Genomic DNA, 26372 nt, shown 5'->3' on the forward strand with positions numbered 1-26372 from the left:
CTGGACTCTCAGTCCTCAGTTCATCTGTGATGTCTGGTTCTTTCTCTCTGTATCTCTGTCTCTCTCTCTCTCCTATTCCTCTCATTAATAAATAAATAAAATATAGTAAATAAATACATAAACAGAAGGCCTGAACAGCATGGGACCAGAAGAGCCCATCTTAGGTGATCTCAGCACTTCCTGGCAACCACGGGGAGAGGCCAAGGGCTGGCCGAAGCGCCAGGTACTTGGTGCCAGAGAAGTGGCTAGGTGAGGCGGAAATGGAACCAGCAGCCCTCACTATACCCTCACAAGCAGCAGGGCAGCCGGGAGACTGCACAGCACTCCTGGGCCCATCACCTGACGTCTCCTGAAGGCAGATTCACAGAGATGCAGAGACCTAGTCAACAGCTGAGCAAGACCACGGGGGAGAAACGCTGCAGGTGTCCCAGTCTCCAAGGCCATGTGCTGCCGTCCCCCTATGGGACCATCAGGAAGACAGGGTGCAGCCAGGCTGGAGGTGAGGTGACACAGCCGATCATACATGGTGACACAGAAGCTCACTACGACCTCATCTTGATCTTTTGGGATAGGAATGTTTGATGAAACCCAGCTGGGTTTGCAGGTTTGAGCCCTACTGCTGACCGCTGGCTGGGAGGCTTTTCTCTCCAGGGCAAATGACCTACTTGCGAGGAGACTGGGTGACCTCTAGTTCCATCACACACAGTCCTGCTAAGACACACACACACACACACACACACACACACACACACACACACTTCCCCACAGAAGAGGGGACTGCTTACCTAGGCCACCACCACCATCTTGACTTCCAGCACCCCAGTCTCTCTAAAGAACAAGACCTGGCATAGGAGTCACTATTGTGCCAGTGAGACACTTGCCCAGAAAGGTGCCTACTTTGCCAGGTACCCCACCCAGGCTCCAGCCCAGCCCCCCACCACACTGGGGGAAACTTCAGTGTCTCTCTCCATGCCCCTGTCTCTCTATTGCCTCTGTCTCTCCATCTGGACAAAAGCTAGCACACAGGTGAAACTCTTGTGACAGTGAAAGAGAATAGGGGGAGGGGGGATCTACACACACGCTGTCACCTCTGTCTTAAACCAGTGAGCATAGCAGGCAGTGGGTAGCTGGACTGAATCAACATCTCAACACCTGGTTGTGCCTTCTGGCCCTGGTGTGAGAGTCAAGTGACCAAAGCCCCAGGCTCAGTCCAGAGCGAACAGGGTACTCAGGCCCCTTGTCTGTCTGCTAACCTGTGAGGGCAGACACCTGCTTCCCCAGCTCACTTTCTCCCTAAGACTCTTTTGCAAGAGTACTTACTGCATGGGGGCCTGAAGCCTGGGACGAATGGATGGGGACACATGGACATACACACACCAAAGAGGATGGCAACCCCTTCCCTCTTAGGGGCCTGGGGCCTGCCTGTAAACATCTGCACAGTTCTCCACTGCACAGCTCATCTTCCCTGGACAGCTGTCCCTGCTGTTCCCAAGGCCGCCCTCGTGGTGAGCTGAGCAAGGACAATCTGTACCTATTTTACAGCTGACAGAACAGGAGAGAACAGACCTTGATACGAAGCCCCTTCCCGCCCACTGTCCCCCAACTAACAGGAGGTGGGGACTACAAATGTGACTCTAGGTCACTGCTGATGCCAAGGTGGCAAGCAAGCCCTTTGGGTCCTTCCATTCAGCAATACAACAGCCACCCCTAGGACTGGAACAGGACCCCTCTGTCCAGCACAGATAAGGGGTGCAGGCATCTCAGGAGAGGGCACTTATCAGCGTCAGCCTATGCCAGGACCCGCTGCTCTGCACCCCCACCCCCCAGGGGGAAGGGTTAAAACAGGACTGCTAGGAACGGGACAGGAGGGGAAAAGCCAGTACACGTTTGCGGATCTCAAGCACTGAGAAATTCCATGTCCCAATCCCTGGGGTCAAGCTGCTCCACCAGTAAAACAGGCTGTTGTCTCAGTCACAGTCTAAGTTTTGGGGATATACTTTTAGTGCTATCAAGAGAAAGTTAGGATCACGGTCTAAGTTTTGGGGATATACTTTTAGTGCTATCAAGAGAAGGTTAACAAACTCTGCAAACACTAACCACATGGAGACAACCGTTTTACATAGATCATAACCTCTCAGTCCTCACAACCCCATCAAAGGACCAGCAGCCCTCTGTGCCACAGATAAAAACACTGAGGCTGGAAGAGTCTGCACACACACACCCAGCTCCCCAGAGCTGAGACTGGGCCCCAGAACTCAGGTGGTTCAACCCAGCCACCAGCCAGAGCCCAACCCTCCTAAAGTCTGACAGCCTGAGGTTCAAGAGGAAGAGTTTAAAAAGTCCAGCATGTAGGGGGAGAGAAAAAAAAAAAAAAGGCCATTCCTAAAGCTCATCTTGTAGAGGCTAGAGAAAACCCCATTACTCTGGTGAATCAAAAACAATCATTATTGTCTGTCTGCTGTAAGCTCCCAGCAACATTAAAGAAGTTTATATGAATCATCTACTGTACTTGTACCATGGTCAGAATTAATACCAAGCTTAAAAAAAAAAAAAGATTAATTTTTCTAAATACTCTAAACCCCAGACACTACTGTCAGGGCGGGAGCAAGTGTAACATTTCTGTTATCTGGGCTGACAAGCCTTCAAGCACATGCACCTCCCTTCCACTTCTCCCTCTTAAGAAGTCAACAAGAGGGAAAGGGCCAAGGAGGCTCTGGCCTGAGGTCCCCACTAGAGAATCCACTTCCCTTGGAGAAGTGACCTTAGGGGGAGCCACAGAGAGCGTGGGATGTCTCCCTGCTCCCTGGGAGCCATGCTGGCACAGAGCTAGCTCTCGGGCCAAGTTTACAAATGCTTAGCTAACAAAGATGGCATTATATAAAGATTGGTGCACACGGCTGGTCTTGGAGTTCCAATGAAGTGACCATTGCCAAAAACTTTGTTTGGGTCCCCGCCACTCCTGCCACCTCCTGCCCTGAAATAAAGGGCAAGGATTTGCAATTTGGGGTCTTTGCCGCCACTTGAAACCCATTAAGGTGGCTGCAGAGCCTGGGTTCTGGCAAAATGCAATTCCAGTTACTCATTTAGTGTTTAACTAGCAATAGAGGAGTCTGGCAAGCTCTGGGCTTAGGAATCGTAGCACACGGGGTTAGGGGAGCCCCAGGAAAGGACTCAGAAGCACTGTGTAAGCTCCAGGGGGAGCGGGCAACAGAAGCCACCCCGATTATGTTTTGTTTTTTCAATCTGTCACACAAAGGTGACAAGAGTCAGCACCAAAAGCAATGTTGTGGACCTGCCAGGACCTCTGGGCAAATTGCTGGCGGGCATACTGTGGATGGGGGGAGGGTATTACCTCCCCGCACCCCCCCAATTCAGGACCCAGCTGCAGCCTTCTACCTTCCTCCTGCAAGGATATTCTCTGTTGTGCCCCAGCCCCCAAAGGGTTCTCTGTGGCAGGAGTGGACACTCCCTGCCTGGCAGGAGCCTCAGCTCAGCATATCCAAGGAGAACCCTCTCAAATATCACTTTGCTATTTCAAACCCACCGAGGATGCTGGGCCCCTGCCACGGAGCCACAAATACCTCAGCTCCTGTCCACACCCAGAACTCTAGGGGCACTCTCCTGCTCTGACCAGCCCTCCCAGAGACAAGGACTCACAGGCCAGACTGTGGGGAGGTCAGCAGAGCCCTGCAGGTTGAGGGGACGGGGACAGGTGCCAGCCCTGCCGAGGCTAAGTTGAGTGCTCAGAGCAGCAGAGTGACAAGGGACCACATACAAGTCTTCAGAGTAGGGAAACTGAGGCTCAAGGCTTAACAAGGTCAAGTGTCCACTATACACACCCCCTTCCCCAAGATCTTCACTGGCAGGGAGAGGGTCACAAAGGGAATTTGGGCTGTGGGCCAAGTCCATGAAACACCTACAATCATGGACAAAGTCTCCTTTGTGGAGACACATGTATTTTCTGGAAGGAAAGTCCACAGTTTTTATCACATTTTCCCTTGCCAAGAGCCAGGCACCATGACAAACCCTTCCTGGAGCTTGGGTCCACCCCTGCTGGTGACACTGTAATTCCCCTCTCACAGGGACTACGGTTTACTCCTCTACTAACTTCACTTCTTCAGTAATTACACATGGGCACACTTTCCAGTCCAAGCCAAACAGCCTTCCTCTTTCCTGCAGGGATTCTGTATCAAGTGAGTCTTGTCAAAAGCTGGGGTGTGTGTGTGTGTGAAAGACCTGGGGCTCACCCCAGCTCTGCCACCACCTTCTGATTCCAGGCCCTTTAGACAAGCCATTGAACCTCGAGACCTCAGTTTCCTCCTCTGCAAGAGGGGAATGAGCTACAGTTTTGAGAGAGAGAGGTGGAGAGGAGGGTGAGAGAAACCAGAGCACCACTCTAGTACAAGCAGCCTAGGGTAGGGGATGGAACTGGAGCCTCAGGCACCTAGCTGCACTCCACCGGCCTGAGCCATTTCCCTGACCCAGGGATGAGACGGAAAAGAAACCTGACAAGGTCACTCACTCACTGTAAGATGACCCCTCAATCAGGTATGTGAAAGTACAAGCAGGCAGGGGGAGACAGCGCAATGGTTACTTTCATGCCCGAGGCTCTAATGTCCCAGGTTCACTCCCCAATACCACCGTAAGCCAGAGCTGTCTCTTTATCTCTTCCATTAAAAACAAATAAAATATATGAAAAGGAGAAGAGGAGTTACAGAAGAGAGTTCGCCTGCCAGAGTGCACACACTACCAAGCAAGAGAACCCAGATTCCAGGCCCTAGCACCACATGGACATGGGAGCACCACATGATAGGTGCTGTGGTGTCTCTCCTTCTCTCTCTCTGCCTCTATCTTAACCTTAAAAAGATCCACTAAGAGTAATGTTTTTCATTTCTAAGAAAGTGACGCAGGAGGTCGTGCAGTAAAGTACTAGGCTCTCAAGCATGAGGTCTCCATTTCAACCCCCAGCATCACATGTGTCGAAGCGATGCTCTAGTCCTCTCTCCCCATCTCTCTCTCATAAATAAATATTTTTAAAGCCTGTGCGCACTGTGAGCAGGACAAGAAGTCCTCTGTTCTCTAACACTTTCAGCTCAGAGGCCACCTCAGGGCCTTCCTCAGGTAACCCATTTCTCACCACCACACGGAAAACAGAACTAGCTACCCACAAGGAGTGGAAGAATCAATCTCTGGCAACTGAGCTGGCAACAAAGACGTCACCAAGCCCTGACCTTGGAGGAGGGGTCAGCATCCCAAGGAGCCCACTGTAAGAAACACCGGAGCAGCTGGGAATACACACTCACAAAAGATTAGGACCCTGACAACATAGCCTGGGCAACCCCAAGGGACCCTGGGGCTTTCATCAATACCCAGAAAAGGCTCAGGTCTGAGGAGATCAGAAAGGAAACCACAGCAGGGCCCCCCAAACCCTTCCCTGGGGGCCTGGTGGGGGGGAGCCTCTTTTGACTGCCAGCAAAGCAATTTCTCAGAAAAGCCCAGTCCAGAGAACGAATCCTCTAATGCTCTGAGTTACGTGTGGCCAGCAGCAGGGGGCTGGGGCTGAGCACGCCAGGTCACCAGGTGTGGAAGGGAAAATAGACTGTGACTCAAACAAAAACTCGCCAATTCAAAGAAGGCTTGAAACCTGGCTCCACTGAGTCACCTGGTTGATTCCAGACCCTCGGGCCTGGCCTAGAATGAGAGGGACCTCTGAACCAGTCATCAGGACAGGAGAGAGATACAAAATCAGGACCTTCCTGGCAAGCTCCTGCCCAGCCCAGAGGTGCTGCTGCTTTCTCTCCTGTCCCCACCTGGGAAGTACCCTCTACCCACCCAGGCCAGGCAGAGTTACCTGCCGTGGGACTATCACCATCACGAATTTCTCTGAAAACTCCATACACACCTTTTACACCCCACACTAGCTCCTAAAAGAGAATCTGAGGTAACTTGTTCATCCCCATTAAAAAGTAGCTGGCTCAAGCTCATCCAGCAAAAATGATGTCACCGAAAGAACATCTCCCCACATTCCTGGGCTGTTCCAGGTCAGGTTATTCACCGGCTCCAGATTACCCACTCTTTCTCATTCCTCAACACTTCCATTCCCTCTGCAAGGGTGCCTACTGTGTACAGAGTATTGGGGGAGCTACAGAAATAAACAGCTAGCTCACTCACGGACTCTCACACAGAAAAAAACAAATCAGCTGTGGTTGAAAAGATAAACCTGGAGGAAAAAATAAGCTGACTAGGTGCAAACAAGTGAAACTTGCCAAAGACAGAAGGACCCATCCTGGACTCAGTTATGACCTGTGTCTGGCTCATTTCTAGAAGAGTGACCCAGAAGGCGGTGCAGTTAGAGCACTAGGTTCTCAAGCATGAGGCCCCGATTTCAATCCCTACTACCCTCTCAACTCGGGGCATCAGTTTCCTCATCTGCAAAGAGAAACTGACAACAGGTCTTCTTTATATAGTCAAGAAAATTTATTGTTTTTTTATTATTATTATTCTTTTTTTGCCTCCAGGGTTATTGTTGGGGCTCAGTGCCTGCACTACAAATCCACTGCTCCTGGAGACCATTTTTTCCCTTCTGTTGCCCTTGTTGTTTGTTTACTGTTGTTGTTACCACTGCTGTCCCTGCTGTTGGATAGGACAGAAAGAAATCAGGAGATGGGAAAGACAGAGGGGGAGAGAAAGACAGACACCTGCAGACCTGCTTCACTGCTTGTGAAGCGACCCCCCCTGCCTCAAACCGGGATCCCCACGCCAGACCTTGTGCTTTGTGCCATGTGTGCCTAAGCCGCGGCACTACTGCCCAGCCCCCTACTGTTTTTTTTTTTTTTTTAATTACTAGAGCACTGCTCTGGTTTATGGTGGAGCTGGGAACTGAACCTGAGACTTTGTAGCCTCGGTCATGAAAGCTGTTTTTAACAATCACTATGCTTTCTCTCTAGCACTTGAGAAGCTAAACTTGGCTAGCTATATCATTCAGCAAGAAGCCCAACTCCTACAAGCCAAGAAGTGCTTGTAAAAGGATACATATATACAGATTTTTATTTGAGAGAGAGAGATGCCAGATGCCACAGCACTGAAACTTCTTCAATGTTCAACTCTTTAATGGGAGACAGACAAGAACCGGGTCACGTACATGGCAAACAGTTCACTATTCAAGTGAGCTATTTTGCTGACCCTCTTTGGTTTTTTTTTTACAAAGAAATGAAGGGACAGTAAGAGTACAGGAAACCATCCTAAAAGTTCTCCAGTAACTGTAGAGATGTACAGGGTTTGAGACTATATTCCAGACGAAAATGAATATACCAGAAAGCGGCTTCTGCAAGAAGGCATGAAGACTAACTCAATGGCAGCTATGGGGATGGAGGGAATGGACAGAGATGTGCAAAGTGCAAAAAAAGAAGAAGAAGAAGAAGAAGAAGAAGAAGAAGGAGAAGGAGGAGGAGGAGGAGGAGAAGAAGAAGACACTTTCTTAAGATGTCTTTATTTATTTAGGAGAGATGGGGAGAGAGAACCAGAATACCACTGTGGTACACATGGTGCCAAGGATCAAACTCCTGCCACTGAACCCTACATTTTACTGCTGTGCCATCTCCTGGGTTGAAATAGAGATCTTTTAACTTTCTGTAACATTTCTTTCGCTTGGCCCAGGAGGCAGTATAATAAATAAAATCATGGACTTTCAGACATGAGGTCCCAAATTCAGTCCCTGGCACTGAATATGCCAGAGTGACGTTCTGGTTCTCTCTCTCTCTCTCTCTCTCTCTCTCACACACACACACACACACACACACACACACACACACACACACACCTTGCTCTTAAGTAAGTAATCTTAAAAAAGACAAAACTCAAATTTTCCACTTGCTTCTCTGATGTAACCACAAAAACCTGATGCCTCCTCTCCAAGGAGAATCCCCAACCCAGGAAAGAGAGGGGACGTACCTAACGTCTCAAAAATGCTAGACCTGAACCCTCAAGCCGTCCTTTCTCAGCAGCATCTCTGACCATCTGTGCCAACCTCAGCAGTTAACCTCCATGCCATTGTGCTATCGTCCTGCAACAAAGGAAGAAGAGCAAACCCAGCATGTGTCCTCGACCACCATACCACTTCAAGACGGCAGCCAGAACATGCCACTGAAAGCCAAGAGGGAGCCTCCTGTTCCTTACCAGAGCACCAATATGAGTGGAAAAAAAAGAAAAAGTCATGAACTTCTTCTAAGGAGAACTTGCTTTGAATGGACACACCCATTCCCCCTCTCTGAAATAAAGCCATTTTGCAAAGCAGTTGAAGACAGGTCACAGGAAGAACTGGCTGTGCACAGGTATGTGCACACACATGTGAACGCGTGCGCACGCGCGCGCACACACACACACACACACAAACACACACACATGGGTTCTTATTAGGTAGAAAAGCCAAACTCAGGAGTTGGGTGGTAGCGCAGCGGGTTAAGCGCACGTGGTGCAAAGCGCAAGGACCTACGTAAAGATCCTGGTTCGAGCCCCTGGCTCCCTACCTGCAGAGGGGTGGCTTCAGAAGCAGTGAAGCAGGTCTGCAGGTGTCTTGTCTTTCTCTCCCCGTCTTCCCCTGCTCTCTTCATTTCCCTCTGTCCTATCTACCAATGATGACATCAACAACAACAATAATAACTACAACAATAATAAAGACAAGGCCAACAAAAGGGAAAATAAATAAATATAAAAATGTTTAAAAAGAAAAAAGAAAAGCCAAGCTCTTCAACTGTTTTCCTATGGCTAGTGGACTGCTGAGCCTCCTCCCTCCACCTCTAGCTCAGGAAACCTTATGATCCTCACCACGGATTTTCCCAGAAGAACCACATCACAAGCAAACCAGTCACCACACCTTTGGCTACGGAAAGTTTACCAGGCCAGGGGTAACACAGCCAGCACCACACCACCCCTACCCTCCACCCCACCCCACCCCGCCATCCATGCAAAGCATGGGCTCCACAGCTTAACTCCATCCCTGGCCCCTTGCCAGGGTCTCATTTTCAAGCCTGAAGAGGGCACAGGATCTGGCCGACTTCCTCAACATTCTACTCTTGCTCTTTCAGTCACAGCAGCATTTCATTAACACTGAATGTTCTCAAAAACCAGTAAGCCTCTGGTTAAGTCTCCAGTCCCATCTACTACAGGAGAAATATGGTCAGCATGAACATATTCCCAGTGATAGAATTTGACTACTTAAGAAACTCCACCAGAGGGTGAGTTAGTCTCTCAGACCTAGTTTCAAAGTCTGCAGAGAGGGGACACAGATGATCAGGGCCAAGTGGGTGGACCTTGGTAACATTCAACAAAAACTAGGCCTAGACTTTGAAGGCCATTGTGACCTACCCTCTGCAAAATAGAATAAATCAATCACCTGAACTGTGCACATGCATGCACGCGTGCGCGCGCGCACACACACGCACACACACACACACACACACACACACACACACTCTCTCACCCATCCACAACACCAGTGGGAAGGAGCCTGGGAGGGCCTTTGGGCCCTTTTCCCTTCCCCAGAAGACCCCAGTAAAGTTTTCATCTGACATAAAGTCTGACTCCAACCCCCCAGGTTCAGAGTTCAATATTTTTTTCCTTGAGGAGAGAGCATGGGGTAGACACCGTAAGAAACTTACCCAGGTGGATGGTGGGGAAGGAAGCACAAGCACTACAACATGATTAAGCCAATTATCTTCACGAGACTTCTTAGAACATGGGATTATGGACCAGCCAAGGACCTCAAAGTACAGACAACACGAGCCCCCCACCACCGCCGTCAACACACACCCCAAAACATAACCTGAAAGATTTTGCTCTTTGAAAGTAGCACTTGAATTTCTTTCACTCACTCACTCACTCACTCACCCACCCCAACCCTTCCTTCCACGCCAAAACACAAGTTTTGTGCATGCTGGTATTCATGCACTTTTTCTGGTTGTGGTCCCTTTTTTTTTTTTCCCCTAAACCCATACAAAAGAGGCTCAGTCCTCTCCCAGTTAACTGTCCACTCTGGTCATACTCCTTACATGGTTGCGCCCCTGTACGACATCACTTAATTCTCCAAACAGGTACCTATACTCTTTTGCATAATTACGACATTATGAAACGCCATTCGCCAAGTCAGGACGCTGAGGCAGGAGGGCGCAGGGTGAGGGACGCAAGGAGGTGGGCAAGACAGAAAGAGGCAAAAAGAAAACAAAGCCCACTGCCAACTGGCTGTGTGTTTGCTTTTGGTGCTAAAGAAGTTAGAGGTATCCAACCCTATAATTATCGCCAGGATTAAAAATCTGTTACTCACGTAATCATGAAAGGCCTTTGCTTCACTTGAATGTTCACAAGTGTCTCGCCTTTCAGGAGCTGCACAGTAAAGGTCCCAAAATACGCTGCAAGTTGGAAAAATAAAATGAGATCGGGTTACTAATTATTACTTGTGGATCCAATGGCAAGTGTGCTTTGAACAGTACTCATAGCGCTGGGTCTCCCAAAGATTCCACCCCACCTTGCCTGCCTCCACAGGGCAAATTCAGCCTTGACAACAAAATGACCCAAGCTAGCTCCCTGGCAAATCAGCCGCTCGTAATCAGAGTAGTAAGAGTTCCTACCAGCAGGCACCTCCTGTGTGGACATCGCCAGCCCACAATACCACCCAGGTGAAAAGTAGGGGATTTTTAGCCCCAGCCTCTAAACTCAGACAGGCTAACACAATCACAGCAAGACTCAGAGAAGACCTGTGGTGATCTAGATGGGACTCTGTGCCTGGCTCCTCTTACCCACCAGCCCAACCAAGATGGCTGTCCCTTATAAGAAAAGACTAACCGGTCACAGACAGGGCACAACTATGATTCATACGTAAGGCAATCGGTGTGACTGGCGACAAAGTGAAGCTACAGGCTCTTAATCCCAGAGCCTGCGGCCCCACCCTCCGACAGAACCCTCACTCCCACAAGGGCCTCCCCTACATTGTTGGGGGGAGTGGTTACTTTTTACTGGAGAGGTTTTTTTCTTATTTTTACAGAACAGCTGCTGCCTCAAGGGTACAGTTTCCCATCTCCCCCCAAAGATTTGCCAGCACACCATATCTACCTCCCAAGTGCCGTCTCCCCTACCACAGGGCCCTATGCCCCCGTCAAATTATTTCTATACAAGAGTCATTTCTTTCCTCGCCCAATGAAGAATTAGTTGAACCAACTGGCCACAGGAGAAATCAAGCTGAATAGAAAGCCTTCCTGTGACAGAAAAGCACCCATCCACCTACCAAAACAAAAGGGAGCTGGGGAGAAACTGCCCTGGATACTCCTGCCTCATCCACCTGTGAGGGAGGCACCAACTTTGCCTTTCAGGACAACAGACTTACACATAACTCCTCTGTCAACCAGTAACACTCTACACCAAAAAAAAAAAAAAAAAAGGTAATTACTAATTTTAACAAGGGGTACTAAATTCACTACTGATCAGGTACCCAAGGCTCAGAAACCTACTTGCTCAGTAAAATGGGAGTAAAAGTCTGCCACTTAGCCCAGTGCTCAGTCCCCCATCAGGAAAACAGCCAGACAAAAAAAATTACCTCACCTGTCAAGTAAGACAGACAAGTGTGTGGACTCCAGGTGTATGGATCACAGCTTCTTCTCACCCCCAGGCCTCGCACATCTGCTCTGAGTCCACTCACACACACACAGAAACTTCCAATTAATAAGGCCACAGCCACTCCCTCACCGCCTAAGACCAGCCAGGCACTCTCTCTACCCCATAGGACAAATGTGGGGAAGTTTCAGGGGATCATGGTCTAAAAGAAAAAAATGGAATCTAAGAACTGCAGTGGGGGGACTCAAGAACATTCTTTGCTGACCTCTACACGCGTTTTCTTTCCACTCCTTCCCGCACTACAGAAAGTTTTAATGCTACAAAGTCCTTTCTTCTCATGACCCTGTTTTCACAAAATCCATACTAGTTCCAAGAGCCACCAATCTAAGCCACACACTCCTTTCCAAACCCAACCACGCAACACCTATCACCCACTCCTACAGGTAGGAGGATCCTTACGCCACACCAAATGCCTCCAACACTGGCAGCTTCCAGGTTGGCAGAAGTAATTAAAAACTCATTTTCCCTGCACAAGTTAGAACAGACACTTCATCCGCCTGCATTTCAAAGAGATTCAAAGCAGTAACCTGAGCTGGCAGGCAGGTAAATGCTCAGGTCCCTAGACATGGCCCTCCATCCCTGTTCCCTTCCCACCACCAAAATCGCAAAAGCCGCTTTCTTTTTCTCAAGTAAGTGGATGCCCAAGACTCCACCAGTAGGTCCCACAAAGCACACACATCTTGCACTCTTACAGACAAGGCGCTGGTCCCACACTGCAGGGTAAGTGGAGGATCACAAGTAAGAGTGGCCCAACTGTAGGCAGTCTGTGAGGTCAATGCCAACCAGTTAAAGTTCTTCATAAAATTAAACTTTGTGATTTCAGGGGGGTGGGGTGGGGGCAAAGGGAAAAGGTCCTGTTGGTCTGAATCTGTAGCTTTAAAGGAAGTGACAGCCCCTTCTGTTTCAGTGTCTGAGCTGTTTCAGTGTCTGGAAAAGGCCCCAGTAGACTTGCTCGCACTCTCTCTCCCTCTCTCCCCGCCCCTTCTCCCTTCTGGAGGTTTTGAGTTCACAGAAGAAAAAGGAAGGGACAAGCCAGTTGTAAAGCAGACCTTGCGTCCCCCTCCACCCTGCCCTGCCCCCACTCCCTCTAATTCAAGCAGCATGCAGAATTGACAAAAAATCCCTCCAGGTTTCTGTTGTTTTCCCCCCTCCCAAGCCCTTCTTGCTGGGTGCCCCAGAGTGAGAAGGAAAAGTGAAAAGTTTCTATCCACACATCAGACACAATTTAGTAAGTTCCCAACAGGAAGGGGAAAAGGCAAAAACTTTACACACAAGTCCTATCTCTTTCTTTCTAGACCGGCCCTGGAAGGGCCTGACTCTGTGCAGTGCTGAAGGCTACGGGGAGGTGGAGGCCTGCTGTGGACCCCACATCTTTGTTCACTGGGTGTGTGTGTGTGTGTGAACAAAACTACACATTCAAAAGTATCATGCAAACTTACCACCACCACGAGTGCAGAAACCCAGGCGGTTCTCCCAACGTGATGTTCTTTTCCCATCGAATCTGGAGAGAGCAAGCAGAGAGACAGAGAGAAAGAGAGCTTAGAAGAGCAGAAAGAGGGGAGGGGTGGGCTAGGGGCTTCCCAGAACCAAAAGGCTACCAGGACCCACTAACAATAAATGCCAAAAGGTGATAAAAATTCAAAATGGTGGCCACAGTGGCTGCTCCTGAAAACAAAGGCTCTAAGAATAGTGGGGAGGAAGGGGGTGCCAAGAAATAGGCTGGGGGTGGGGGGCAGGGAGGGGGGTGTGAGTTCCACTCACCTCTGACAAGAAGGTCTGTGCAGATTTCTGTGCTCCTACGTGCAGTAGATATTCGTAGACATATAAAGCTAACCTGGAAAGTGGGCAGGGAGCAGAGAGAGAGTGAAAGAGAGAGAGGGGAGGGGGAAAGCCGTCAGCTCACTAGGGTGCCAGCTCTGGAACCTGCCAGGACCCACCAAGCCCTGTCCCATTGTGGCCCCGACCGACCGACCGTGGGCTGGCTGGGTCCTGCTGGGGATGCGGGCGCCAGCACTTAGTGGGTGGGATCCTCTAGCTGGGGAGGGGCTGGAGAGCAGGATCCCCCAAACTTGAACTTCCATGCGGCGTCAACTCACAAGTCACCCGACCCCGGTGCCTCGCCTCCAATTCCCATCCCGAGCCCACTCTGCCACCCTGCACACTCTCTCCCCAGCTTTGAGGAGGGTCCAGGGAGACTCAGCCCTGGGACTCCGGGGGTGCTCAGCGCTCCGGAGAGGGCAGCAGAGCGCCACCCTCCCCACCCCCTCCTTCGCCCCAACAACTGTCCCCCCAAGCTCGGGGCCAAGCCGGCGCCACCGTTCCTGCCCAAGCCGGTGCCCCGGAGGGCACCGGGGGGCGGGCGGGGAAGCTGAGGGCAGGGAAGGGAGAGAGTGCTCCGGGCAGAACAAAGCCCCCGGCATGCACTCCTCACGCCGCGGGCGGACAAAAGGAGCCTCCGGGGCTGCGGGAGCCACGCGCCCCCTGCCCGCGCCCGGCGGGCAAAGTGCTGCGGCCGCGGCGGGCGCCCCGGCTCCCCGGCCGGACCTCGCCCACCCCCGCGCCCGGCACGCCCCGCGCCCGCCCGGGAGCCCCCTCCCTCGGAGGCGCCCCCGGAGCCCCTTCCCCGACGCCCCGGCCTCCGCCGGCTCCCAACAATGGGCTCTGCCACGCCGCCCTCCGCGGCCTCGGGAAGGGGCAGCGGGCGGCGCCGGGGCCGGGGCCGGGGCGCAGCAGCCCTCGCCCGCGCGCCCACCTGCCTCCCACCGCCCGTCCTCCCGCAGCCCGGCGGCGGCACGGCCGCCACTTGGAGAGCCGAGCTTACTTTTCCCGAGCCTGCCCGTCCGAGGGCACCGCCGAGCCTTTGCCTTTGGCAAACATGGTTTGCAGAGAAGAGGGCGCCGAGCCCCGCCGCCGCCGCCGCCGCCGCCGCCGCTACCGCTCAGGCTGCTCCCGAGCCGCCCCTCGCTCCCGGCCCCCTCCCCGGCTCGCTGCTGCTGCCGCCGCTGCCGCTGGAGCTCGGCTCGCCGCGCTCCCCTCCCTCCCCCCCAGGCGCTGGCTCCGCGCTCTTTCCAGCTGTCAAAGCGTCAGCCCCAGCCGCGGCCCCATCGCCCTGGAAGTCCTTCTCCCGCGCCGAGCCGGCTCGGCCTGGGGTGCCGGTGCCGCCACTGCCCGCCTGCCCGCCCGGCTGCCCGCTGGCTGCTGCGCGCCCGCCCGCCCGCTCCGCCTGCGCCGCCCTCTGCGCCTCCGGCACCACTGCCGCTGCCGCTGCCGCTGCCGCCGCCGCCGCCGCCGCCGCTGGTCTACTTGGAGCGCAACCGAACGTGGCTGCCCGGGCAGGGGGCGGGGCGCGCGTCAGCGTGCTGAGATGGATGGGCGCCTCGGCCAATGGGCGCGCGAGGGCGGGCCCGGCCCGGGAGGGTCGCCCTGTCAGCGCCCGGCCGCGCCAGTCCCCGCAGCGGCCGCCTCCGCCGAGCCGCGGGCCCCTGCTGCTGCGGGCCAGCCGGGTTGCCGGGGTGTCGGGGTGCCCGGAGCCCCTCTTTTCGTGGCAGCGGGGAGGGGACGCCTTTCGAGGCGAGGGAGCTCTGGGCGCACCGGCCAGCCGAGGGGTCTGACCCCGGGGTGCGGGCGGGGAGGGGAGCTGCGGCCGGGGGGAAGGAGAGGGGGCGCGGACCCCCCCACACCAGCCCAGCACTTGCCGCCTCCCGCCACGTCCCTCTCAGGGTCGGCTTCTCGCCCCTCCACCCCCGGGGTCGGCCCAGCCCCCCGCGCCCGCCCCCGGGGCCCCGACCCTGGCCCCCTTCGCAGACGCCCCCCCCCCCCCGGTCCCCCTCCGGCCCGGCCGCCGAGCGCCCGGCGCGGGACTGCACGCTGCGAGCTGGGCGGCTGGAGTCGGCGCCGAGGCGCGCGGCGATTCCTTTACTCGATCATTAAAATACTTTGGAAAACCCCAAAGTAGAGCCGCGCGAAAATGGCCCTTGGCGTGCTCGGGGGAGCCAGGGGATGGAGGGAAGACTGGAGCTAAGAGGAGGCAGAGTGGCAGTTTGCAAGGCTGGCCGGCCCTGGCAACTTCGCCCCAGGGCTTGTCCACGGGAGCTGGAGCCCCTCCGCCGCCCGGGGGTGGGGGCGTTACCTGGGCGCCCCGAGGCGCGCGCCAGTGAAATCTGCAAACTTCAAATAAATGATTCTAAATTGGGGAGTAGGGGGGTGTAGGGGGGGCGAGAACCAGGCGTGGGGGGAAGGGAAGCTTCCATTGTCAGTGACCCAGGTGTACAATGGGAAATGGGGGGGGGGCTAACAGTGACCCAGCTATTTGCTATTGACTCCTTTCTGCCCACGGCGAGAAGCCCGCAGACACCCACTGGGTGTCCAGTAGTAGGGACGCTTAACTACCAGAAGCCAGCGAAATGGGGGAAGACTCCCCCATTTTCAGACTGTTTTCTAAAGCGCGGTTCTCTTTAAATGGGATAAAACATTGTGGACACTGTCTCTTTAAAAGAGTCAAGCAGAAAAAGCTGTGTAAGCGCTGATTGGCTGCCTGTTTGGATACATCTTTAGGGGAGCCTTGAAACTGTTAGCCTAGGTTGGTTTTTTTTTTTTTTTTAACTGCGCTGTTCCAATAAACAAGTAACGCCCCTCCCCCTAACATGCCTCGCACCAAACAATTAAAGGATAGGTCAGTGTCTGGGGAAAACACGTTTCAAGTAGGAAAACTCAGAACTGGATTTCAACAAAATAAGAATAATTCCCAGCCATTAAAGTTTGCTTATTTTGATCTGTAAAAAATTTTAAAAGGGGGTGGGGGAGAACAGGCTTTTTTATAAGAAATGCCCCGCAGCAAACCGATCTGCATTGGTTCAGGAAAGAGACTAGGTGCATTTTTGGAATAATCTACTCGGTGTAACAACCTCCATAAATTAGAATACAGGCAGACCTAAGAGCTGCCTCTGGACACAGGCTTTTCTTTGCCCGGCTGAGAGCTCAGAGGGGAAAGGAGCAGAAAAAGGGGAGCACTGACCCGCCCCCCGCCCCCCCAGTTGATGGTGGCCTGTGTGCTAGCCCCTAGTCTAAAGGTGGTTTTGTGAATGAGAACAGTATAGAGGCGGGGAGGGAGTTAAAATATAACGATAAAGAAGAGAAGGAAATAATTACAGTTATTTTTTCCCCTAGGCGGTTTAATTTAATAGGGCTAACTTAAGGTACCTTAGAGCCTACACTAATTAGATTGGCCTGTTCATACCCTTCCCCTGGACTTCTATTTTTGATGGGCTTGGAATGGCCAGAGATGGCTTGTCAACAGACTGACTCACAAGAAGCCTGACTCATCTTGGGTCTGCAAGGCCCACAAGTTATGAGTTTCCTTTGGTTTAAGCTAAAGGAAAACACTGCCCTTCTCTGACCCTACTCCATCTGGGTCTCTTACCTAGTTGGTCATGTCCTGTCCAAGTCAGGGGATCAACACAAGCATATCTCTGCGCATCGTTTACCTTATTTGTCAAATAGGAATGGGAGGTTACAAACCAGGAATGTAGCTCAATGGTATAACATACACTGTGCATGTATGAGACCCTAGATTCTATTCTTGGCATACCCCCACCCCCCACCCCAAAGGACCTTCCTTCTAAAATGCTAAGATGGCCGTGCTACCCCACCCCACCACCCCCTGCCCAAAAGAAGAGAGCATGCATGGCAAGAAAGGGGTTGCTTTAGGGGGAGCTGTGCCAGGCAGTTGGTTGCTCTTTGCAGGGACTTGAACCAGAATTGAACCCCGCTTTGTTATTTCTCCATGGATCTAAAAGAGCTAGTGGGGAGGATCAGGTGGGCCTTGGGGGGTGGAGGAGAGTGATCTTCTAAACCACCCCCTGCCCCAGGCTGCTGGAGAAGGGAGTTGATGGGTTTCCAGAAAACAGAATTCATTCATCAATAGCCCCAATCAGGTGTGTATCTGCTGGGATAAAGATCCAAAACGCTGCTAGGTCAGAAGCAGGCACAAACACCCAAAACCAGTATTGAGGCAACCAGCCTGCCTTTCCCAATGGGGCCCCAATATCCCTCACCCACACCTTGGGTCCAGTGCCTCACATGCTTTTCCCTAGCAACTCTTTAAAACAGATATGCCCTGCAAAACCATCTTCATTTTAAAAAATATTTATTTATTTATTCCCTTTTGTTGTCCTTGTTTTATTGTTGTAGTTATTATTGTTGTTGTTGTTGTTAATGTCACTGTTGTGGATAGGACAGAGAGAAATGGAGAGAAGAAGAGAAGACCGAGAGGGAGAAAGAAAGACACCTGCAGACCTGCTTCACTACCTATGAAGCTACACCCTTGTAGGTGGGGAGCTGGGGGGGGGGGGCCTCGAACCGGGATCCTTACTCCGGTCCCTGCGCTTGCGCTTTACCCGCTGCGCTACCACCCAACTCCCGTGAAACAATCTTGTAGAGTGTCTCCTGCTTTCCACCCTTGGAGCAAACCCATTCCTCTGTCCTGCTCCTTGGTCTTGTTGCTCCCCACTCTTTCTGCCCATTCTTGTAGCTATTTGTTTACTGTCTGTCTCCCAGACTGGGGAAGGGCCAGGAACTGACTCTGAGTCACTCCAATGTCTCTAACTCCCTGCCTGGGTTCAATACCTGTGCACATGCTGACACTCAGCTGACACTGGGACCAAGAGGCAAAACAAGGCCCCCTCCCCAAAGTAGCTCTGGGTCCTCAGGGTGGGGCGATAAGAAATGCTCAGCGCCAACAAAGGGACCAGATAAGGTCAGTTCCACCCGCCTAAGATGCAGCCTCTAGAAGGACTGGACTTTCAGCTCCCAGAATGCACCAAGTCACTTCACACATCAAGTCTGAATCGGTTATCCTTCCCCTCCCCCCCTCCTTCAAGCTCTCCCCCTTTCTCCTTTCATGAAGAACGCAGTTTTGAGTATCTACTATATAGAGCATAGCCCTAAACACCAGGTAATAAGCCAGACCAAAATCCCAACCCTGTGGAGTTTACACTAGTGTGAAATCCTGTGCCCCAGACCCTTGAACTGTGACAGACTCCTACCCTTGTTCTTGGTAACACCCAGCCTGCACAGGTTAGCACCTCCTCCAGGAAGCCTTCCCGAAAAGCTTTCCCCAAACTCCCAGACTGGCTCAGTTGTCCTCTCTCTTTCCCTACCACCACCTAGAGGGATTGTTGTTGGCACTGCGTGGGTGGCTTGTGTGCTTCTCCCAGCCAAGTATGGGCCCTTGAGTCCAGTAAGAAAGACCGTTTGCCTCAGTGCCCATGTACTATGTTGACGGGAAACCGAGCCCCAGTGAACAGTGACAGTGTGAAGGAATGAGCAGGGCAGATGGGAGAGAAGGGGGAGAGGTCAATGCCAAGCTTAGGGGAGAATGTGGCTGTTTGTTCTTCTTTCAGGTGACAGAAACTGGGATACAGAAACCCTATGCTCTCAGACAAAGTGGTGAGGTGCCTGGCTCCCAGAGAGAACAATTTTTAAAAAGTAAAGCACCCATATCCAGATGGTGGTACACCCAGTTGAGCACACAGTTTACGATGTGCAAGGGCCCAGGTTCAAGTCCCTGCTGTCCACCTACAAGGAGGAAGCTTCACAAGTGGTGAAGCAGTTCTCTATGTATCTCTCTGTCTCTCTCTATCTCCCCTTCCCTCTCAATTTTTAAAAATATTTTTTTAATTTATTATTGGGTAGAGACAGAGAGAAATTGACAGGGGGAAAGGGGAGAGGGAGGGGAAGAGAGAGTGAGGCACCTGCAACACTGCTTCACCAATCATAAAGCTTAGCCCCTGCAGGTGGAGACCAGGGACTTGAACCTGGGTCCCTGTGCACTGTAATGTATGTCATTAACCAGGAGCACCACCACCTGGCCCCCTCAATTTTTCTCTGTCCAATAAAAAAAAAAGGGAGAGAGAGAATAAAGGAAAGAAGGGGGAGGAAGGAAGGAAGGAGAGAGAGAAAAAAGGAAAGAAGGGGAGAGGAAGGAAGGAAGGAAAGAAGGAAGGGATTTATCATACTGGCATCGAGCCCCAACAATAACCTCAGTGGCAATAAAAATTAAAAGGCAAGAGGCACCCATGCCTATGGACCCAACCCAGGAGATTGTACTGCCAGAGAATCTTGTTTCCACTTCCTGGTTCAGACAAGTCTCCACTTCAGTGTTGTTGTTCCTGGAAGATGCTGAGCCAATGGGTGCTCACTCCCCTGGGAGACGCTGAGCCTATAACCCGTTCCTCTCTGGCCTGGGCACCCTGGGTTCTGTAACTACCCAGGTCACCTTTAGTGAAAAACCCTTAGGCAGCTACAGAACCAGAGAGATTTGGGGCCAGGCTGCAGAGATCTGGTTTTGGTAGAGATTTCCCGTGGAGATGAGTGAGAGTGAAAATTCAAGACCCAGAGACCCGGCCTTATGGCATGGCTTCAGGCCCCTCCTGGACAGACAGCTTGTCTGTAGAACAAGGAGTTTGGTGCCTACAGTAGATGATGACCTGGCAGGTGGATGCGAGTGAAGTGTGAGGCTGCCATTCAGGTACTGAGCGAGCAAGCTCGTGGTTCTGAAAGCCTCTGGACAGTTCTGGGTGGCTGCTGTGAGGGGTTTGGGGAGACTCCAATGAGATGGGGGAAGGGGTGCTTTGTATATTGAGAATGACGGTTACTGCTGGTGGCTGTAACAGCAGAGCCAGTGAGCAGAACAGAGCTCAGAAGGAAGTGGATTTGAGGTAAAACTCAAACGTATCAGGCCAGATAGTGGTGCACCCTACTGAGTGCACATGCTATAATGTACAGGGACCCAGGTTCAAGCTCCCACCCGCCACCTGCAGGGGGGAAGCCTCATGAGCAGTAAAGCAAGTCTACAGGTGTCTCTCTAGCTTTCTTGATCTATCTCCTCTTCCCTCTTAATTTCTCTCTGTCCCATAAAATAAAATAAACCTAAAATGTGTCTTTGAAATGGCTTCCCAGGGTTATATGCTTGTCCAGAGTCAATTGATCATGGCAGGAAAAACAATGGTGTTCAGGCACTCTCTAGGATGGATTTATTTTTTATTGTTATTTATTTATAAAATAAAAAATAACCACAAGACCATAGGATAAAGGAAGTACAATTCCACACTCCACCACCAGAGTTCTGTATACCATCCCCTCCCTTGAAAGCTTTCCCTCTGGAAGTATGGACCCAGGATCATTATGGGGTGCAGAAGGTGAAAGGTGTGGCTTCTGTAATTGCTTCTCCGCTGAACCTGGGCATTGGCATGTTGATCCATACTCCCAGCCTGTTCCTTTCTTTCCCTAGTGGGGCAGGGCTCTGGAGAGGTGGGGGTCCAGGGTACATTGGTGAGGTCCTCTGTCCGAGGAAGTCAGGTTGGCATCATGGTAGCATCTGCAACTTGGTGGCTGAAAAAGCATTAAGATATAAAGCAGATGGGGCGGCGGTAGCACACATGCATGAAGCACAGTGACCAGCTCAAGGATCCTGGTTCAATTGGTAAAGCAGCTCTGCCGATGTTTATCTTTCTATCCCCATCTTCCCCTCCTCTCTCAATTTTCTCTCTGTCCTGTCCAACAACAACAGCAATAACAGCAACAACAACAAGAAGGGCAACAAAATGGGGTGGGGGGAATGGCCTCCAGGAGCAGTGGATTTATAGAGCAGACAGCGAGCCCCAGTGATTAACCGTGGAGGCAAAAAAAAAAAAAGCAGAACAAATTGTTTAATAGTCAGGAACCTAAAGGCAAGAATATAGCAGATAAGTTTTGGGATCTCCATTTTGGCAAAGGCTAGTAGTTCTATTTTAGGTTTATTCCAAAGAGTCCATGACTCTACTAATTATTGCATGAGCATGACAGCTACCATGAAGATGGACCAAAGGTATTGTCTGGGGAGATGGTGTCAGAATTGGAAATCGGACTGAAAAGCTGGATTAGGGCAAAGAGTATATAGGAAAAGGACATAAGTATCATTTTTGTGGGGTCTTTCTACTTGGTTGCTATTTTGCGTCACACTGCAAACTGTTGCTCACTTTTGCTTTAAGGTGCGTATTTTCTCCTAACGTATGGGTCCATGTGTATGTGTGTTCTGTCTCATGGGCCCTGGTCTATACTTAGTGCTGTGGCTTTGTTAGGAGGGTCACCACCCGATATGGGATTGAGGAGTCCTATGAGCTAGGAACGGTCTCACCAGAGTGCTGGAGTTGAAAGCTGACATTTCACGCTTGGTGTCTCTGGACACCATCTGAAGTGAAGCATGTCAAGGTGGTGCTAGTTGCATTGATTTGGTTGAGCTCAGCAGATTCAGTATCAAATGGTGTGGATCTAGTGAAGCATGCAGGAAGATAAGCCATGGCCCTGATTATTATTATTATTTTTATTGTCACCAGAGTTATTGCTGGGGCTCAGTACTGGCACTATAAATTCACCACTCTTGGTGGCTTTTTTCCCTTTTTTCCCCCCTTTCTAATTTTTAATTTTTAAAAAAATATTATTTATTCCCTTTTGTTGCCCATTTTTTATTGTTGTAGTTATTATTGTTGTTGTTATTGATGTCATCATTGTTGGATAGGACAGAGAGAAATGGAGAGAGGAGGGGAAGACAGATGGGGGAGAGAAAGATAGACACCTGCAGACCTGCTTCACCACTTGTGAAGCGATTCCCCTGCAGGTGGGGAGACAGGGACTAGAACTGGGATCCTTACGCTGGTCTTTGCTCTTTGCGCCATGTGTGCTTAACCTGCTGCACTACCACCCGACTGCCTTTTAATTTATTTTTTAAAGATTTTATTTTTATTTATTTATTAACGAGAAAGATAGGAGGAGATAGAGAGGAAGAACCAAACATCACTCTGGTACATGTGCTGCTGGGGACTGAACTCGAGACTTCATGCTTGAGGATACGATGCTTTATCCACTGTGCCGCCTCCCGGACCACATCCCTTTCTAATTTTTGTTAGATAGGTCAGAGAGAGAAATTGAGAGGAGAGGGGAGAAAGAGAGAGAGAGAGTGAAAGACTCCTGTGACCTGCTTCACCGCTCATGAAGCGAGCCCCTTGCAGGTGGGAAGTGGGGGTTTGAACCCAGATCCTTGCACTTGGTAATCTATGTGCTTAACTGGGTGCACCACTACCCAGCCCCCAGTTTTAGTTCTATTTAGAAAAGACCTACTGAGAGGCCGGATGGTGGCACATCTGAATAGGTACACATGTTACAATGCTCAAGGACCCAGGTTCAAGCCCCTGTCCCCCAACTATAGGGGTAAGCTTTACAAGTAATGAAGCAGTGTCTACGATCTAGTTATCTATCTCCCCATTCCCTCTTGACTTCTGCCTATCTCTATCAAGTAAATAAATAAATGAAATGAAAATGAAAAAGCACCTACTGTGTGCACTTTCTTGGGCCAACAAGCAGACAAAGCGCCTGCCAAGGTAGCTGAACAAGAAAGCTTCTTTCTTCTGTCAGTGGCCCCTGGTCCAGCCTGGCCTGTTTTTCTCCATGGCAACCATGCACAGTGGCTACCTTATGCATTTAGTTGTTCTTTCTCTTCATTGGCATTTAAGTGCCATGGGAGTTTTCTTCCCCATTTTAAGGGGAAAAAATGATAGGGGGCTAGGCGGTGGTAAGTGACTGAGTTCACGTTACCAAGCACAATGTCTAGGGTTCAAACCCCGGGTCCCCACCTGTAGCAGGAGGGAAAGCTTCACAAACAATGAAGCAGTGCTGCAGACATCTTTATATCCACCTCCCCTCTCAATTTCTCCCTGTTCTGCCAGACAAAAACAAAAAGCAAGCATACAAAAATGATTTACTTAGTTATTCATGAGAGGGGGAGAGAGAGAGAAAAACCCAGAACATTGCTCTGGCATATACAGTGCTTGAAAGTCTTCTAGTCACTGCGTTACCCACTTCCCAGGCTGCTAGTCCCCACTTTTGAAACAGCTACTCACTTGGTAAAAATGTGTTTGACACTGAATGAGTAAAGTGATTCACTGAACAGAAGCTTCCTGGACATCTGGGGCTTGGGCTTGGGGGTGTGACAGATGCTGAAAACTTGGTGTAAACAGGACGGTCATGCTGTCCTTCAGTGGGGCACTTACAGACTGGGGTACGGAGGAGGGGATTAGGATTAATTCAGATAGAACACAGGCACGTATGGGACAGCAACTGTGCTGAGTAAAAGATGCTGGAAGAGGGGCCTGGTGGAGGCACATCTGGTTAAGTGCTCATATTACAGTGCTCAAGGACCTGGGTTCAGCCCCTGTTCCCCACCTGCAGTGGGGAAACTTCACAAGCAGTTAAGCAATGCTGCAAGTCTCTCCCTCTCCCTCTCCCTCTCCCTCTCCCTCTCCCTCTCCCTCTCCCTCTCCCTCTCCCTCTCCCTCTCCCTCTCCCTCTCCCTCTCCCTCTCCCTCTCCCTCTCCCTCTCCCCCTCCCTCTCCCTACCTCTCTCTCCCTCTCCCTTTCCCTCTCTCTCTCCCTCTCCCTCTCCCTCTCCCTCTCCCTCTCCCTGTCCCTGTCCCTCTCCCTCTCCCTCTCCCTCTCCCTCTCCCTCTCCCTCTCCCTCCCTCTCTCTCTCCCTTTCCCTCTCCCTCTCCTCTCTCTCTCCCTCTCCCTCTCCCTCTCCCTCTCCCTCTCCCTCTCTCTCTCCCTCTCCTCTTGCTACCAGGGTTATTGCTGGGGCTCAGTACCTGCACTACCAGTCCACAGCTCACGATGGCCATTTTATCCCACTCTTTTTTTCTTTCTTTCTTTCTTTCTTTCTTTCTTTCTTTCTTTCTTTCTTTCTCTCTCTCTCTCTTTCTTTCATATATATATATATATATATATATATATATTTATTTTTTTTTTATTTATTTTTTGCCTCCAGGGTTATCCCTGGGGCTTGGTGCCTGCACTACAAATCCACTACTCCTGGAGGCCATTTTTCCTTTTTTTGTTGTTGTTGTTGTTGCCCTTGTTGTTGTTGTTATTGTTGCCATTGCTGTTGTTGCTGCTGGATAGGACAGAGAGAAGTGGAGAGAGGAGGGGGAGAGAAAGATAGACACCTGCAGCCCTGCTTCACCACCTGTGAAGCAACCCCCCCCCCACAGTTGGGGGCTAGGGGCTCAAGCTGGGAACCTTACTCCGGTCCTTGTGTTTTGCACCATGTGCGCTTAACCTGATGTGCTACCGCCTGGCCCCCCTTTCTCTCTATTTTTATTTGACAGGACAGAGAGAAATTGAGAGGGGAAGAAAGGTAGAGAGGGAGAGCGAGAGAGCTGGGCTGGTTGCTGTCGCACCTGATTGAGCGCACATGTTACAATGTTCAAGGACCCAGGTTTAAGCCCCTGTCCCCCCCCATGCAGGGGAAAAGTTTTGCAAGTGGTGAAACAGTGCTGCAAATGTCTCTTTCTCTCTCCCTCTCTATATCCCCCTTCCGTCACAATTTCTGGCGATCTCTATCCAATAAAAAAGATAATTTTAAAAAAGAAAAATGAGGGAGTCGGGTGGTAGTGCAGTGGTTAAGCGCACGTGGCATGAAGTGCAAGGACCAACATAAGGATCCCAGCTTGAGCCCCTGGCTCCCCACCTGCAGGGGAATCACTTCACAAGTGGTGAAGCAGGTCTGCAGGTGTCTGTCTTTCTATCCCCTCTCCGTCTTCCCCTCCTCTCTCCATTTCTCTCTGTCCTATCCAACAATGATGACATCAATGACAACAACAATAATAACTACAACAACAATAAAAACAACATAAGGGAAAATAAATAAATATAAAAAAAGAAAAATGCATAGTTTCAAAAAAAAGAGAGAGAGAAAGGTAGACATCTGCAGATCTAATTCACTGCTTATGAAGTGTCCCCCGATGCAGGTGGGGAGCTTAAATCCAGGTCCTTCTGCATAGTGACATGTACACTTAACCAGATGTGTCACCACCGGTGCCACCCTCTCCCTTCCTCTCTCCCCTTTTCCTTTCAATTTATGTCTCTATTAAAAAAATAAATAAATGAGTAACGAAGAGCAGATGACAGTGAGTCTTAGCTCATGAAGGCCAGGGAGTAGTAAGGAAGGGCTTCTCTGAGGAGGTGGCTTTTGGATTCTAAAGGGTGTGTGAGAGTGGGAGGGCAGCGTGTAGCAGGCAGGGACCCTGCCAGGTGGAGTCATTCAACACTGGTCCTAGGAGCAGGAGCAGGTGTTCCTTGTTGTGGTATTAGAGAAACCCCAGATCAGAGAACAAGAACCCCCTGGCAGAGCGGACACTGTGGGAAGTGGGTCAGTGTGGCAAAGCTGCCGTCAAAAGTGGCAGACTGGGCAGGAGAGACAGCTCACCAGGTGGGGCACATGCTTTGCTGTGTGTGCCTGGCCCAGGTTCAACCCCCAGCCCACCACATGGGAGGCATCATGGCAGTGATGTCTTTCCCTCTCTCTGTCTCTCTTTCTCTGAATGAAAAAGTGACCCAGAAGTGCTGATGCCATGCGTGTGCAAGGCCACAGACATCCCCCCTACACACAAAGATAGATAGATAGATAGATAGATAGATAGATAGATAGATAGATAGATCACTTCATGCCCATTAGGATTACTATTACAGAAAAGAAAGTGATGTTGGTAAGGTGTCCAGATGGTGACACACCTGCTGTCTCTTCTTTGCTCTGTTTCTCTCTCTTCTCTCCTCTGCCCCAACAACTTTCTACCAAAAAGAAAGAAAAAGAATGGTGAAGTTGTGCAGGCTTAAAATCCCAATGA

The 26372-nt window shown here is 51.0% G+C and overlaps 1 protein-coding gene across 6 annotated transcripts in view; it reads right to left on the reverse strand.

The window, feature by feature from the left end:
• The window catches only part of SSBP3 (single stranded DNA binding protein 3), a 190593-nt gene extending 175970 nt beyond the window's left edge, over window positions 1-14623 (reverse strand). For all 6 annotated transcript variants that reach the window (XM_060206254.1, XM_060206253.1, XM_060206252.1 and 3 more), the window contains exons 1-4: window positions 14483-14623; window positions 13423-13495; window positions 13101-13162; window positions 10319-10403 (exon numbers count right to left, since the gene is read on the reverse strand). In XM_060206254.1, coding sequence (XP_060062237.1) covers window positions 10319-10403; window positions 13101-13162; window positions 13423-13495; window positions 14483-14538 — 276 coding nt within the window. In that variant the 5' untranslated portion in view covers window positions 14539-14623. The remainder of the gene's footprint in view (window positions 1-10318; window positions 10404-13100; window positions 13163-13422; window positions 13496-14482) is intronic.
• Window positions 14624-26372: the final 11749 nt, after the last annotated feature.

This window comes from Erinaceus europaeus, chromosome 13 (genome assembly GCF_950295315.1).
Source record: "Erinaceus europaeus chromosome 13, mEriEur2.1, whole genome shotgun sequence".
Classification (NCBI taxonomy): Eukaryota; Metazoa; Chordata; class Mammalia; order Eulipotyphla; family Erinaceidae; genus Erinaceus; species Erinaceus europaeus.